The sequence below is a fragment of the Mesoplodon densirostris genome, chromosome 16, assembly GCF_025265405.1.
Source record: "Mesoplodon densirostris isolate mMesDen1 chromosome 16, mMesDen1 primary haplotype, whole genome shotgun sequence".
NCBI classification, from domain to species: Eukaryota; Metazoa; Chordata; class Mammalia; order Artiodactyla; family Ziphiidae; genus Mesoplodon; species Mesoplodon densirostris.
In genome coordinates, this window is record NC_082676.1 from 51,708,096 (window position 1) to 51,724,608 (window position 16,513).

Genomic DNA, 16,513 nt, shown 5'->3' on the forward strand with positions numbered 1-16,513 from the left:
AATTTTAAGACTACGGAAGGATGCAGTATAGACCAAGCTGATTAATTCTGTGAGGAGAGAAAACTCAGATTAGAATGACAGTCAAAGAGAGTATTAACTTCATCTGTCTGTTCTAATATTTTATTTTATTTTATTTTATTTTTTATTTTTTATTTTTTTTGTGGTACCCGGGCCTCTCACTGTTGTGGCCTCTCCCATTGCGGGGCACAGGCGCCAGACGCGCAGGCTCAGCGTCCATGGCTCACAGGCCCAGCCGCTCCGCGGCATGTGGGATCTTCCTGGACCGGGGCACGAACCTGTATCCCCTGCATCGGCAGGCAGACTCTCAACCACTGCGCCACCAGGGAAGCCCATGTTCTAATATTTTAAATGTATATGATGCATATAACTAAAAAGTAATATTTAGAAAAGTTTAGTCGTATTTCCTGAGACATAATGACCTTTAGGGCTAGGAGGAGAGGAAGAGAGAATGGAGAGATGAATTACTTAGGATAAGAAAATTTTTTAAGTTTTCTATTTTATTTCTGAAGCGCTTCTTGAATAATCACTGCATGGATAGGATGCCCTTAGCCTAGAATAAAAATAACCAGAGAAAAGAGCCACATACTTAACTGATCCAGGGTCCTGGATGGATTACATGAGTTAGTTCTCATAAGTTCTCATAGATTGGAGGAAACTATCATTAACACAATCTTCAAGTTAGGAATAAATTATTCAAAGCCTTGTGTCATTACTTACTGCAGTTTCAGCCACTCTTCCACAAATGGAATGGAGAAGAATTCTGTGAATGTTTCCCCTATCCTCTTTGGATTCTGACTGGTCACGATGCCATATGTTTTGATTCACAAGAAAACAATAAGCAAGAATTCAAGTCAATTGTTGCTATTCTGCTGGCAAATTAACACTATTGAGCCCTTAGGGTCATGGAATATTCAAAGACATGAAAAACTTACTTGTATAACCATTCGGTCAGAAAATCACAGGCAATGAATTTGGTTCTTTTCCTCTAAAGAGAGAAGAGAGAATTAAATTATATTCTTTGCCCCCATGTTTAAGTTGGACAAAGGAGGAGGGGTTAATTGATTGCTTGTGTTAGATGAAATATGCATAAGTCCTTGGTGAGGTTTACAGGCACATCAACGAACAATAACTCAGGCAATGTAAAGAATTCTGACAACATTTCGCTAGTCATCTTGGGGGTAAGCATATATTCTGACTATATCAGCAGGGACTACTAAAAGACAATGCACATAGTAGGAGGATTATTACATGCATTTTGGATTTATCTCAGAAGGATTTATTTAAATCTAGACCTTGTTTCAGAGTAAATATATTTATTGCTTTCCCCCAGTCCACTCAGATCCTCAGAATAGCAGTACTTCGGGTCTGGGTGCCGTTGGCCAGTGCATTGACTCTGCCAGCTGCCCACCCATCAGCCCCTCTCCACTTCAACCTTATTACCAGAAACCTGATGACAATCAGTCCAGGGGAAAAACTACATTTCCCAGCCTCCCATGTAGCAAGGGACAACCATATGACATAGTTCTGCTGTTTGAGATAGAAATGGACATGTCCCATGGATTTCTGAGAAAGTGCTACTTTCTTGATTTCTGCTGCCCTTTTCTTTGAAGTTTCCTTCTACTTCTTTCAGTCTGGAACACAGATGTGGGGCTGGAAGTGGCGCAGCACCTACCAGCCAAGAGGCCAAAAGCAGGGGGTTAGAAGGAACCTGGGCCTTTAATGACTTCTTTAAGCCACTGTACCAGTTTGCGGCTGACCTACTCTGGATATCTTGATACGTAAGGAAAAATAAACTCCATTTGGATTATTGGCACTGTTCTTGAGTTTTCATAACATGAAGTTGAATGCAGTTCCTAGGTGACAGATAGCTAGTAAGCCACAAGGGAAAGAATGTCCTAGAGTAATGCGAGACAAGGCTCGCAGAACAGCAGTGGCGTGGAGCCCTGGGTATCCTGCCTCCTAGTCCCATTTAAAGTGTCTTGTAACCCAAACAGAACCAGTTAACTCCTTTTAGAAGATTGTTATGGGACTTCCCTGGTGACGCAGTGGTTAAGAATCGCCTGCCAATGCAGGGGACATGGGTTCGAGCCCTGGTCTGGGAAGATCCCACATGCCGCGGAGCAACTAAGCCCGTGTGCCACGACTACTGAGCCTGCGCTCTAGAGCCGGCAAGCCACAACTACTGAGTCCATGTGCCACAACTACTGAAGCCCACACACCTAGAGCCCGTGCTCCGCAACAAGAGAAGTCACCGCGATTAGAAGCCCGCGCATGGCAGCGAAGAGTAGCCCCTGCTCTCTGCAACTAGAGAAAGCCCATGCGCAGCAACGAAGACCCAAGGCAGCTAAATAAATAAATAAATATTGTTAAAATAGCAGGAGCTAAGAACCAGTCGTTGGTTAGTTACCATGTGAAGAGATCCTTCTCAGGAATGAAGGCAAGACAGACCCTGCTGGAAATTCTCTTTGCCCCTCCAGGTGTACCCCCAAGAGGCATCTTGAAAGGCAAAGGGAGTTAGCCAATGGGAGAAGAAAGGAATAGTAACTAAAACTCTTACTGTTGCAAACAATAAACAACACAAACTGGCTGAGTAAAAAAAGGAAATATATTGGCTCGTGGACCTGAAAGGTCCAGGGGATTTTGGCTTCAGGCATAGCTGGATCCAGGGTCTAGCACAATGTCCTTAGGAATCTGCCATTGGTGGTCTACTCTTCTTCCTTACTAATAGAACCCCAAATTTGTTCACTCTCATTGGAGTTGTTGTGTACTTCAGGAGTGGCTGGGCTTAACTAACTATGATCCAATTTCCAAATAAGGTCACTTTCTGAAGTGTGGGAGGATATGAATTGGGGGCGAAGGGGCTGGGAGGAGACACAGCTCAACCCATTATACCCTGCCTTTCTCTCTTCCCTCTCTCGGATCCCCTGCTGGTACCTCCCAGTGGCTGGACCCAACAACAGAGTAAATGAGCCTGGTTGATATGAACCATAAAATCAGCCTCCTAAGGCAGAGAGTGTGGTACAACTACTGAGCCTGCGCTCTAGAGACTGCGCACCACAACTACTGAAGCCCGCACGCCTAGGACCTGTGCTCTGCAACAAGAGAAGCCACCGCAGTGAGAAGCCTGCCCTCTGCAACTAGAGAAAGCCCACTCGCAGCAACCAAGACACAACACAGCCAAAAATAAAATAAATACATTTATTTTTAAAAAAAGATGCCTCTTGGAAGCCTTTTTGAGCATTCTTACCCTCTTCAGTTTAGAGTAAGCGCCTCCCACCACCGCCAGTTCTGTGTGTCCCTCTGTCATAGCACCTCAGATGTAACTGTAACCTAACTGCCAGCCCACATGCCCATTTCCTCTATCAAACTATAAATTCTCTGAGGACAGGGGATGTGTCTTCTTTTTCTTTATGCTCCCAGTGCTTGAGTGCCTGGCAAAGAGTAGGTGATCAATGGGTGGTGAGTAAGTGACTGAATGACCTCACCATTCAACTCTCAAGCAAAAAAGCAAGAAGGAACTCATGCACAAGAATTCTGACATTTATAAGTAGGCATTTGCTAATAAATTCTGGACAATTTCTCTTCACTTTCTTTCCCTAATGTTTTATTTATTAGGGGAAATATTTTCTTCTTCTTTTTTTCTTTTTCCCCTTTTACTCTGAAATAGCCAAATTAGCTTTATAAGCTTAAATAAGGTTAAAAAGATTGTTGTAAAATTGATTCTCACCAAAAAGGAAAGTGCTACTTAAGGCTTTATTATAGCTGTTAGTAAATAAAATACTGGTGCCTGAGTTGCTCGAGATGCAGTCTTTTACCTCACTGCTGACAGCCTTTTATTAAAAAATTGAAACACTGCTGGCCATGGTAATAAAATTAAATGTACTAGACCATGTAATGGGGTCTTCTAAGTCTGCATTGCAAGAATAAGATTCCCCTTGAACAGCTATCTTTAACCAAAATAAGAAAATACTTGTACAACAATGCAAATATGTATCTAGCATGAATTGCCATCTAATAATTTAAACAATCCTGCAGTTGTAGGATGGCAGTGTCTCTCTCTCTCCTTACAAAAGATGCATTGTTCCCTTAGCATTTACTGCACCGTTTGGTGGTAAAGATTCCTTCTATGAAGGGAATGCAGCTTGACTTACTCTATTAAATAGACTTTTAAAACAGCCAAATGGTCTGATGTATGAAGGTCATGTAGACAGATTTAATCATTTTGATGCAAAGAAATAAAATTGAAGAAATTGTGTTTTCCTTCTGTCCTGGGCAAGTGTGGACGTGCTGTGCATACTCAGACACACAGAACAGTGGGGATATTGTTCAGCTGTTGTTTACTTTAAAAATTATCTGCTGGGAGCTGAAAGGGAGAAGGGAAGGCAAATGAAAAGTTGTGGTGAGTGAAGAGATAAGAGAGGAAGTAATAGAGAGAAAATTAAAGAGCGAGATTAAGAAAGTGTGGGCACTGGGGCTTATGTAATGTGGACAAATACACGGAGCTCATGATTGTTAAAGGGTAAAAATGTCCAAGTTTGGGTGAGCAGGGTGATCAGTTAAGGCAACCTTATACGAGGTTAAAAAACAATTTTTAAAAAATCCAGAATTAAAAGGAAAAAGACTAAGCGTCAAGGGATAAGGCATCATCATGTCATCATGAATCTGCAACTTTGTTGTGCATCCAAGAAAACAAGATGGGCGGAGAGCACGATGAGCTGATAGACTGGTGGACAGATAATGATGAAGCAAATAAAGTGAAACGGTAACCATGAAATCTAGGTGGTAAACATGTGGGTGTTTACTCTGAAATTCTTCCAGCTCTTCTACATGTTGGAAAAAAGTTTATAATAAATCTGAGGGCAGGAGAACAAATCATAAAAGACTCAAACCCCAAAGAGAGAAAGGGCAGAAATCAGACAGTGTTTTGTACCAATTTTTATTTCGAATACACGTATAGGAGGCAGACTGGAGGACTGAAGATGGGGAAGAGGAACAACTCACATTAGAAAGCCACTGACGCTCTTCCAGTAACTAATGTAATTTCACCCCACCAAGGTCAAAAGCACAGGCTGTGAGCTTAGTGAAGCATGGCTGGCTATAGCATGGTGTTGGTTGAGGCTCTTTGGGTCTGCAAGGGAGAGAAAGCTGCTCGGGTTACCTTGGTTACTGGGCTTTTTTCAAAAGTGCATTTAGGCTAGACTTTGCTGTAACAAACACCCCCCAAATCTGAGAAGCTTAGGTCATCGATGGTTTCTCCCTCGTGTTACATGAACATTTCCACCAGCGTGGCTCTCCGCTCCATGCGATCTTTGCCCTGGGCCTCAGGCTGACAGGGCAGCCTCTCTCTGAAATGTTGCTGGTTGTCACGGCAAATGACACGGATATGGCGAACTATGCTTTGACTCTTAAAGCACATTTTAAATGACACGTCCATTCATTCCACTGACCAAAGCCGTGGTCAAGCTTCCCTTAGGGAGAGGCCACAAATATTTTTGAACAATAATATAACCTAGCACAGGGGTTACTGTAAAGGTAGAAGGAATGTGAGAATTCCTCTCACCAGGGGCAGAGCCAGGTCTCGGGAAGAAGCGGACCAGTGCCCACAGCTGTCCAGGCACGGGACAGGTTAGCCAGAGTCGTCCACCAGTAGCTTGGTGACCCAGCAACAGTTCTTCCTAACTGGTTCTTTCTCCCCCTCTCTCTGCTTTGAGGTCTGCTGACTCATGGCTTTTCAAGCTTTCTCCTGTCTCTGGTGTTTCTCCCCTTCTACCCACACTATGATCTGCCCTTTCTCTCTGTTGTCTGACATCCTCACGCCCCAGACAGGAGAATCTGATTGGGCTGGTTAGACACTACCCAGGATGGACCATCCCTGTTGGGCAGAGCAATGCCAGACCATTTCCCAGCCACTTGCCGTCCCTGAGAGGCTGCCCACAGGGCCTGAAACTTATTCCTGGCTCAGTCACTTGTGGCCAGAGTGATGGGGACATGGACAAAGCAGGGACAAGGGCCTGTAGTTATGGCTGTGGGCATGGCACCCACTTAGAATGTCATGGCCTCCTTTCCCACATAGATATTCCCCACAAGAAATTTCCAGATACCCGAGACCACGCCCCTCCCACCCAAATATGACAAAAATGAACAATAACTATAATCCTAGGAACGAGCACACACATGCACGATAACCAGATGCCAAAATGCTTATCACAGCCAACTTCAAACGGGTTCACTTTTTTCACCACTGCATTAGAATTTCATTAGTGAAAAATAATACTTGTCAAAAGAAGTTAAAAATATGGACTTGTAACACAAAATGTTGACCAAGACTTCCAGCATGAGCCACGTGGCCATTTCTAAAAGTGGTTTTGGTTTAAAAAAGTAACATTAAAGTAATTCTACCACACCTTTCCTGCAAGAATCTGTTTTTTCCACTCCTTAGAAATTTTTTTCAAACAAAAGCTGATGGTACTTCTCATTTCCCTTATTAGTCAAGGCCAGGAAGTGGTGTTTCTTCCTTCACTGACCAGAGTCCTTGCACTTTTTAAAAGATATTCGGGTATTTTATTTTTTTTAAATACTAGAATAAATGACTATTACATGGGCAAGGAATATAAAAAGAAAAAAAAAGGCTTTGTTTTACTGAATTATTCATAGTAGAAAATTTTAATGCCATGAGATCATCAAAGGACTTATCAGGAGTTAGAAATAGTTTCCTCGATACCAACTGTTGTTTACAAAACTCTTCACTGTAATGGAATTTGATGAGCAACCAAAGGCGAAAGGGAAAATTTTACATTGCATGGGATAGGATGGGGAAAGAGGTGGAAAGTCTTATCACCTCTATCCAGACTCTGCATTTAATCTGTATGTAAAGCTGAGATAAGGTTTACTTTCAGCCATCATTTTATTCATGTATAAAACTCTTGATTTCTTTCCAAATTAAGCAAGGTACACTGTTCCAGTTTGGCCCTGTTCAGTAAAAATTTACTGAAGATCTACTATGTGCCAGGCCCCATGCTAAATGCTAGAGATGAAGAAATGAGTAGGGCATGGCCCACTGTGGTTATTAATTCAGTGATGAGTATAGAGGATAAACCCCATCTCTAGCTCCGGGTGTGAACCCTGATAAGGCAGTCCAGATGATCCCACCTCACCTGCCATCTACACCGAAACCAATCTGGTCCACATTCATCCTGACCAAAGGGATTCACTGACTCAGGATGCACATGTAATTAATTTCAGAGTGATAAGATGTGGGAGGAGATGTGCTGGGGCTTCTGGGAAATCATTTCATTTGCTTTTCTGAAAGAGCTTGAGCATTCTCTCCTTCTGGCTGAGGCAAAACCTAGGACAGTGGCCATTGCTGTGTTACGGTTTCGAGGCAAGCCAGTTTAAGGATAAAGCTGACTCTATAAGAGGCCAAGCAGAGAGACAGAAGAAAACCAGGTTTTCAATTATATCACTGAGCACCTGAATCAAACCAATCCTGAAGCCTTCATTCTTTATCTCAGAAACCTCTAGTTTCTGGGCTTCCCTGGTGGCGCAGTGGTTGAGAGTCTGCCTGCCGATGCAGGGGAAACGGGTTTGCGTGCCCCGGTCCGGGAAGATCCCACATGCTGTGGAGCGGCTGGGCCCGTGAGCCATGGCTGCTGAGCCTGCGCGTCCGGAGCCTGTGCTCCGCAACGGGAGAGGCCACAGCAGTGAGAGGCCCGTGTACCACAACAACAACAACAACAACAAAAAAGAAACTTCTAGTTTCTAGCTTCCTGAGCCAGTAAATCCCCTTTATTATTTAAGCCACTTTCCTGCTAGTTGAAACATAATGAACTGTAGCCAAGATAGCTGCCCAGTATCCCTTCTGCCTTCTTTTGGTAACAGTGCCCTGAGTTCCTATTGGGGTCCACCCTTCCCAACTCTAAAGCTGTGTGCCTTGGGTAAGACTCCTTCCATTTGCCTAACAGCCCACTAAATCCCCCTAGTTCCAAGGGTTGATTCCAAAGTAGGTCATTGACCTGAGCCAGTTGGATTAGAGAGGAACTCTGGGAGAGACTTTCTCTTCCTCTGTTACCCTTGAGCCTTATGAAACGTGGGATGGTGCCACAGGGGAGGGACTGTTTGAGGGTGGAGCCAAGCCAGAGGAAACAGAATCAAGAGACAGAGGGGGAACCAAGTCATGAAGACATCACTGGGCCCCCAGATCAAGCTGTAAAGGAAGATCTCCCCATGGCCCTCTTGTCTTCATAAATAAACAAAAAATCCTTTTCTACTTAAGTCAGTTAGAATGGGGTTTTCTGTCACTTGCAGGACCTGCCTCAAGGAGTTAACACCAGCAAATATGGGAACGTTAGCTCTGTATACTTGACACATCCAGCTGAAACAAACTCTTGAGTTCATACTACTTTTTACTGCTAACAATAAACCTCATATCAAAAACTGCTTACAGTAAAAATCATTAACTTTATACTCTGAGTGCCCAAAACATATTCAGAGATGTATTGGAAAGAATTTCCAAGTGAAGTTTATCACAGCCACTAAGCCAGCTATGTTTAATATAGCAGTCCAATTAAGTTCTAATTAAGTTCTGATCTCTTGTGTTTCAATTAAGCTAATCTAAAGGCATGGCTGAATGTCAGGGGATCGGTTAAGAGCATCAAGCCAACTGTAATGTCTAGTCTTTATAATGATATTTACGTGTCTCAAACTTAATTTACTCCAGTGGAACACAACCCAGTACATGAGAGAACAGGAATGGTATTATAACCTTTTAATCAACCATCCGTCTAAAGAGACTGCTGAATGTCTATCTTAACAATTGCACAGTTGATCTCCTGCCTTAAAACCTTTTCTGCCTTCCAACTCACATAGACTCTGGCAGCCCAGGGGCACCAGGGAAGGCAGCTACCACTATAAATGGAAGATCAGGAAGGTCAAGGTCAACAGAGACTCTGTAAGTAATGGCAAGTCTTCGTGAAAATTAGGCTCCCACGAAAACTCCTTCAATATGTCAGTATTGAAATTACTTGCAAAACTAGCTTCACAGTCGTGTCTCCAAGAGACCAAAGGGTCTGGAACATTCCCTTCAATGTATGCCCTCTGCTTAAAGAAGATGGAGAAGATGTGTCAGGGCCTGTGCAATAGGAAGCTTCTGGCAGAGGCTCTGATGGTATGTCTGTCCTGATCCATCTCACGATTCCTGCCTGAAACTGGATTTATTCTTTCTTTCACTGTCAACCTGGACCCATCTCTCCTCCCTCTGGTTTTTCACTTGCTGACATCTGCCCGAGTCCCTTCTTCAAACACAATTTTTAATAACAAGAGCTACCCCTTACTGAGCTAAATGCTATACTCACATCATCTCATTCAATCCTCCAACAGCTGTGGGGAGGTGGACACTATGATTATCACCCTCCCATTTAACAGATAAGAAAACTGAGGCTCACAGAGTTTAAGCAATCTCCCCAGGGGCCCAGAGAGGGATTCAGGGCCCCTGTCCTGCCAGAGCATCCACCTTTCTCAGCCTAATCTTCACCACCCAAACCCCATGTGGCCAGATTCAGCCCACACCTTCCTTACACACTGCCCTCATTTCCAGTCTTCTGTTCCAGGTCTAAGGAACTTTTTTCCAATTTAATTTTGTTCTTATTTTATTGCTACTTTTCACCATAGCTGTGCCAGTCACTGAGCTAAATGGTTTAAATACATTATCTTATTTAATTCTCATAAATTCCTTATGTGAAGCAATTATTGTTATCATTATTTCCATTTTACAGGGGAGGAAACCGAGGCTTAGGAAGGTCAAGGTTACAAGGTCACAATGCTAGCAAGATCCAAGGCCACATATCTAGGAGGAGGTAGAGCTGGGCCTTAAATTCAGGTGAGCATGGCCCAAAACTCCATGCTGAGCTTCCCTTAGACAGCCTCCCATGTAATGACAACAGCAGCTACTGCTGTAAAAACCTGGAGAGTTCCAGGACTTTAGAACCAGGGTCAGCAAACTTTCTGAAAGGGTCAGATAGTAAATATTTTAGGCTTGTGTCCCAGCTCTTCAGCTTTGCCACTATAGTACAAATGTGGCCATAGACAATATGGAAAGCAATGGGTGTGACTGTGTTCCAGTAAAACTTCACTTACAAAAATAGATGGCGGACCCCAAGGGCCATAGTTTGCAGCCCTGTGCTTCAAAACATCAGTAACAGATAGATACTCTTTCAAGTGGAAGCATGGAAAAATCCATAGTTCTTGGTTTCTGACACAGAGGTCTGACTTCAAGAAAGCTCTGTTTCACCTCTTCTCTCTATTTTCTGGATAACCCTTTATTCTAAGGGATTAACAGTTTAAACATCCTTTATGTCTAAGACTAGTTTATGACTTGTTTCTCTTCCTAAAAAGTAGCAGGAGAAATGCAGCTCTCTATACAACCAAGAAGTTCAATGACTTATTTTAAGATATGTTCTTGTAAAAAACCAATCAATTGAATCTTATTTTCCTTCGTTTTAAAAAATGGCTTCTATCCTTTAGACATAAATTCTCAAGAGAAATCTGGGATACTTGCTGACTGTCTTCCTTCCTTCCTTCCTTCCTTCCTTCCTTCCTTCCTTCCTCCTTTCCTTCCATCCTTCCTTCTCACTAACTGTGATTCTAGCATCTCTTTAACACTTGGCGGTCTCTTCATATTGCATTGTCAGGTTCTGAGTTCACCATAATTTCTGAGAGTTATGTTTAGATTTTTACAAATAAATATCATTTCTTTAAGGCACTAGTATTTTAAGGATGAGGAAAGTCCATCCTTGGCCATGTGTAATATCCAGAAAGTAGTAAGAAGGATACCACCTTCCATTCATTCAAGCAACAGTTGGTCACCCAGAAGGGGCCATGGGGGAATGACATTCCTTTCACAGACTGGCTATTTTCCAAGATAATGTTAATAGTGTCAACAACAGTTACATGTAATGAATGCCTTCCAAGTGTCACCACTCTTTTAAATTTTACTTAACTCATTTATCCTCACAACAACTACATATTATTAGGTTCTTAGGATTATTCCCACTTTACAGATTAGGAAATAGGGGCACAGAAAGGCTAAATACCTTCCCCCAAAGTCATTTAAGAGTAAATGGAGGGCTGCCCTGGTGGCGCAGTGGTTAAGAATCCGTCTGCCAATGCAGGGGACACGGGTTTGAGCCCTGGTCCGGGAAGATCCCACATGCTGCGTGGCAGCTAAGCCCGTGTGCCACAGCTACTGAGACTGCGTGCCTAGAGCCCATGCTCCGCAACAAGAGAAGCCACTGCAATGAGAAGCCCGCGCACCGCAACGAAGAGTAACTGCCGCTCACTGCAACTAGAGAAAGCCTGCGTGCAACAAAGACGACCCAACACAGCCAAAAATTAGAAAATAAAATTAAATTAAAAAAAAGATAAATGGAAAAGAATTTGAACCTGGTTGGACTCCAGAGCTAGCTTCTTCACACATTACCTCATGTAATCCTCAGTCATCCTGTCTGTGGTTTACAAATGAGGAGAGGAGGAAGTTGTAGACAAGTAACTTCCCTGAAGATACTAGGCTAGAGCCAGAAGTCAAACCTGCCACCTGCTGCCAAATCCATTTTATTTCTAATGCAGTGTTAAGAGGTAAATTGCAAAAAAGGGCCATTCTCCACCCCTCCCTGTATACCTATCTTCCCACCAAGAGATAGACTCTATTTCTCACTCCTTGAATCTGGGCTGGCCTCATGCCTTGCTTTGGCCAATGTGACACAGCAAAAGTGACACTGTACCAGTTCCAAGCCTCAGGTTCAAGAGCCTTGAGGACTTCTACTCAAATTCTTGCAACCCTGTCCATCTGTCATGTGAGCAATCCAGGGTTAAACTGATGGAGGATGAGAGACCAAGTGGAACAGAGACGATCCATCCCAACTGAGGCCATCTTAGACCAGCCAGCACCCAGCCTACCTGGTAGCTGACCACAAACACATGAACAAACCCAGCCAAGGCCAGAAGAACCTCCCAGCTGAGCCCAGTCCAAATTGCTGACTTGCAGAACAGTGAGCTAAATAAATTGTTGTTTTAAGACACTAGCTTTTGAGGTAGTTTGTTATGTAGCAAAAAGTTAACTGATGCCAGAGTATAAAAAATGAAATGCAGTTTATGGCCAAATGGTAACATTCTCCCTATCAAGTGGCCAGTCAAGACTGCTACCATAGCCACCTGGCACAGAACCATGCCCCTGAAAGCAAGAGGACAAAGCTTTAGAGCAGAGCAGGAAAATCCTATCACAGAGCCACTGCCTTTATTTTGTAGGACAACCATGGGGTTATCCTCAAGTCAGAGCCTGTTGGCTTTCTTTTTAAGGTCTTTTTTTTTTTTTTTTTTTTTGGCGGTATGCGGGCCTCTCACTGTAGTGGCCTCTCCCATTGCGGAGCACAGGCTCCGGACGCGCAGGCTCAGTGGCCATGGCTCACGGGCCCAGCCGCTCCGCGGCATGTGGGATCTTCCCAGACCGGGGCTCGAACCCATGTCCGCTGCATCGGCAGGCAGACTCTCAACCACTGCGCCACCACGGAAGCCCGTGGCTTTCTTTTTAAAGCCTTGTCTTTTGAGGATGACTTTGATTTTTAGAAACAAAAGCAACTCCCAGCCAAGTCTGGAGAATGAAGTGATCAATGTTGCTTTTGTTAAAAAGAAGAAAGAAAAGAAGCATGACTATACAGCTATAATAAGATTTTCTTGCACGGTTTACAAACTGGATCTGACAGCAATTCCAAGAGTCGCAAAGGGAAGTCTTTTCAGCACTAGCAGCTTTATTGACATAGTAGAACTGGGTGCCAGGCTCCAAAGCCTGACTCCTGCTTCAAACCCAGGCTCTTCCTCTTAGGAGCCATGTGAACTTCTCAGCCTCAGGTTTCCTCAGCAACAAAATGAGATAGTAAAATCACCCATTCAAAGTGTTACTGTGATGATTAAATGAGATCACAATGTGAAATAATGCCTGGCATTTAGGCAGTACTCTATCAGTGATTGCCATTAATCACCATTGATTAATCACACAGATGGTAACTGTTTGGTAACGATAGGTCATTATGAAACAGCCCTTAACTTTGAGCCATATTTCCTATTTAGGTGCTAGATTCCAAAATGAAAAATTGAGATCTGCTGTCTGAACCCATTTAAATGTCATGACGTTCAATCAAATGTAATAAGGTCAGGTTAAAAACTTGGTTTCCTCCACTCTTACATATCTACCCAAGAGAAATGAAAACATATGCTCACAAAGATTTGTAATCAGATGTTCACAGCAGCTTTATTCATAATAGCCAAAATCTTGAAGCAACCCCAAAACAAAGTCCATGCAATGAAAACATTATTCAGCAATAAAAATGAAGTACTGCTACCTGCTACAACATAAACGAACATCAAAAACACTGTACTAAGTGAAATAAACCAGATGCAAAAGACTATACTGTGTGTGATTCTATTCCCATGAAATGTCCAGAAAAGGTAAATCTATAGAGATAAAAAAATAGATCAGTGGTTGCCTGGGGGCAGGAGTAGGAAGGAGAAGTAACAGCAAACGATCACTGGAGATATTTTGTGATGATGGGAATGTTCTAAAATTAGGTTGTGGTGCACAACTCTAAATTTGCTCCACTTAAAATGAGTGGATTTTTAAAACTCATTTTTTAAAAGTGTGGCAAAATATACACAACATAAAATTTACCGTCCTAACCATTTTTTAGTGTGCAATTCAGTTGTGTTAAGTACATTCACATTGTTGTGTAACCAATCTCCAGAATTCTTTTCATCTTGCAAAACAAATTCCACACCCATTAAACAACAACTTTCCATCCCCCCTCCCCCAGGCCCTGGAAACCAGCATTCTACTTTCTGTCCCTATGAATTTGACTACTCTAGGTGTCTCATATAAGCAGAATCATACAATATTTGTTTTTTTTGGTGACTGGCTTATTTCACTCAGCATAATGCCCTCAAGTTCCATCCATGTGGTAACATATGACAGAATTTCCTTCCCACTTAAGGCTGAATAATATTACATTGTATGGATATACCATATTTTGTTTATCCATTCATCTATGATGGATACTTTTATAAATAGTGGATTTTATGGTATGTAAATTGTACTTCAATAAAGCTGTTCAAAAAAAAGTTTTATTTATACATCCTCCTGTCAAAGGACCTTATAGTCATTTCCATTTCTTTATATTTCAAACAATACTGCATTTAATGTCCTTCTTCAGAGCTCTCTGTGTACAACTATTGAGAGTTTTTGCAGCAGCGTACAACCTTAGAAGAGACATGTCTAGTCAAATAGTATGTTTATTTTCTATTTTAATAGAAAGTTCTGCCAACTTTTTCTCCAGAAGGGTGGTACCAATTATGTACTGGTACATGAAAGTTAGTCTTTTCCACAACTTCATCCATTTCTTATATTGTGAAACATTTATACTTTTGCTAATCTGTGAGACATGATAACACTGTGGTTTTATTTTTATTTCCTTCAACATTAGCGAGACTGAGCATCTTTTGATTTGCTCTTGGCTCTCTGGGTCTCCCCTTTTGTGAACTTCCTGATCCTATCCTTTGTTTTTCTATTTCATAGTTCTATTGTGTTGTTCTCTTTTTTCTTATTGATTTATAGGAATTCCTTACAGCCTGGATACTAACCTGTTGTCTATGTTGCAAGTAGGCAGAACAGATTAATAGATAAGAGTCAAGTCAATAAAAGGCAGAGATCAATAGGAGATAGAAAATGGAGAGCCTGAGATCAGGGCCACTGAGATATTCATTGTTGTTATTCTCCGTGTGCTTCCCACAGGGCCTAAGAATAATCATAACAGTATCAAGTTATTTATTGAGCACTTGCTATGTGCCAGGTATTACCCTCATGATCTAGCTTGATGCTCAGAACAAGCTGGTGAGGTAAACATTATGGTCCCTCTTTCACGCATGAAAAACTGAGACTTGGTGATAGGAGGTTATTCAAGTAAGTAGCCCAACTGAGATTCCAACCCAGCTTTATCTACTCTAATACCTTCTCTTAAAATTTTTTAAAAATTTTATCAAATAATACCCATGCATAAATGATCAAATAATATTAAAATAGCCCTTGCTCTTTTTTTTTTTTTTTTTTTTTGGCTGCGTTGGGTCTTCATCGCTGCACGCGAGCTTTCTTTGTTGTGGCAAGCGGGGACTACTCTTCGTTGTGGTGTGCGGGCTTCTCATTGCAGTGGCTTCTCTTGTTGCAGAGCATGGGCTCTAGGTACACGGGCTTCAGTAGTTGTGGCACGCAGGCTCACTAGTTGTGGCGCACGGGCTTAGTTGCTCCACGGCATGTGGGATCTTCCCAGACGAGGGCTCGAACCTGTGTCCCCTGCACTGGCAGGTGGATTCTAAACCACTGCGCCACCAGGGAAGCCCAACCCTTGCTCTTAACTACCACATTATACTTCCTTACATAATCAGAGTCCAAAAATATTTGCTGAATGGATGAATCAAAAATTATTACCGAAGACACATATCAACAAGATTTAGCAGCTGAATCCAGCGAGCATGGTGGGGAAAGGTTTCCTATCTGAGGCAGACCAAAGACAGAGGAGGATGCTCACAACTCGAGTCCCCAATGCATAAAGAAATATAAGCAATAATTTTCAGTGAAGTATCATTTAGCATAGCATGAAATCAGAAAATTATATGCCCAACAACAGGCAATAGGTTCAATGCATCAAGGTGCAGCCCCACTATGAAAGTCCACAGAGTTGTTATAAGTGGCATTAAGGAAAGATGTTCCTGATATATTGCTAAGTAGAAAGTGCAAGTTACAAACAGTGAGTATAATGTTAAAAAAAATACATTAGGGGCTTCCCTGGTGGTGCAGTGGTTGAGAGTCCGCCTGCCAATGCAGGGGATACAGGTTCATGCCCCAGTCTGGGAAGATCCCACATGCCACGGAGCGGCTGGGCCCGTAAGCCATGGCCACTGAGCCTGCGCGTCCAGAGCCTGTGCTCCGCAACGGGAGAGGCCACAACAGTGAGAGGCCCGTGTAATGCAAAAAACAAACAAACAAACAAAAAACATTAGTATGTACTAAATATATAAGTATGAGTATATGTGAATTTTAAAAAGCCTACCAAGGGGCTTCCCTGGTGGCGTGGTGGTTGGGAGTCTGCCTGCCGATGCAGGGGACACGGGTTCGTGCCCCGGTCCAGGAAGATCCCACGTGCCGCGGAGCGGCTGGGTCCGTGAGCCATGGCTGCTGAGCCTGCGAGTCCGGAGCCTGTGCTCTGCAATGGAAGAGGCCACAACAGTGAGAGCCCCACGTACCGAAAAAAAAAAAAAAAAAAAAAAAGCCTACCAAGATATTTAACATTAACAGGGCTAGAATTATGACAGATGTGGGGTTTTTGGTTGTTTGACTTTGTTTTTCTTATTGGTAGTTTCTAATTTTTCTACACAAAGCAAGTATTACTTGTATAATAAT

At 42.6% G+C, this 16,513-nt stretch overlaps 1 protein-coding gene across 6 annotated transcripts in view; it reads right to left on the reverse strand.

Moving 5' to 3' along the window:
- The window catches only part of IQCK (IQ motif containing K), a 128,625-nt gene that overhangs the window by 86,468 nt on the left and 25,644 nt on the right, over window positions 1-16,513 (reverse strand). For 3 of the 6 annotated variants that reach the window (XM_060079374.1, XM_060079369.1, XM_060079371.1), the window contains 2 exons: window positions 954-1,006; window positions 739-816 (listed from right to left, as the gene is read on the reverse strand). The exons of 1 other annotated variant lie outside the window; for it this stretch is intronic. In XM_060079374.1, coding sequence (XP_059935357.1) covers window positions 739-816; window positions 954-1,006 — 131 coding nt within the window. The remainder of the gene's footprint in view (window positions 1-738; window positions 817-953; window positions 1,007-16,513) is intronic. 2 more of the 6 variants (XM_060079370.1, XM_060079373.1) reach the window with 1 other exon arrangement.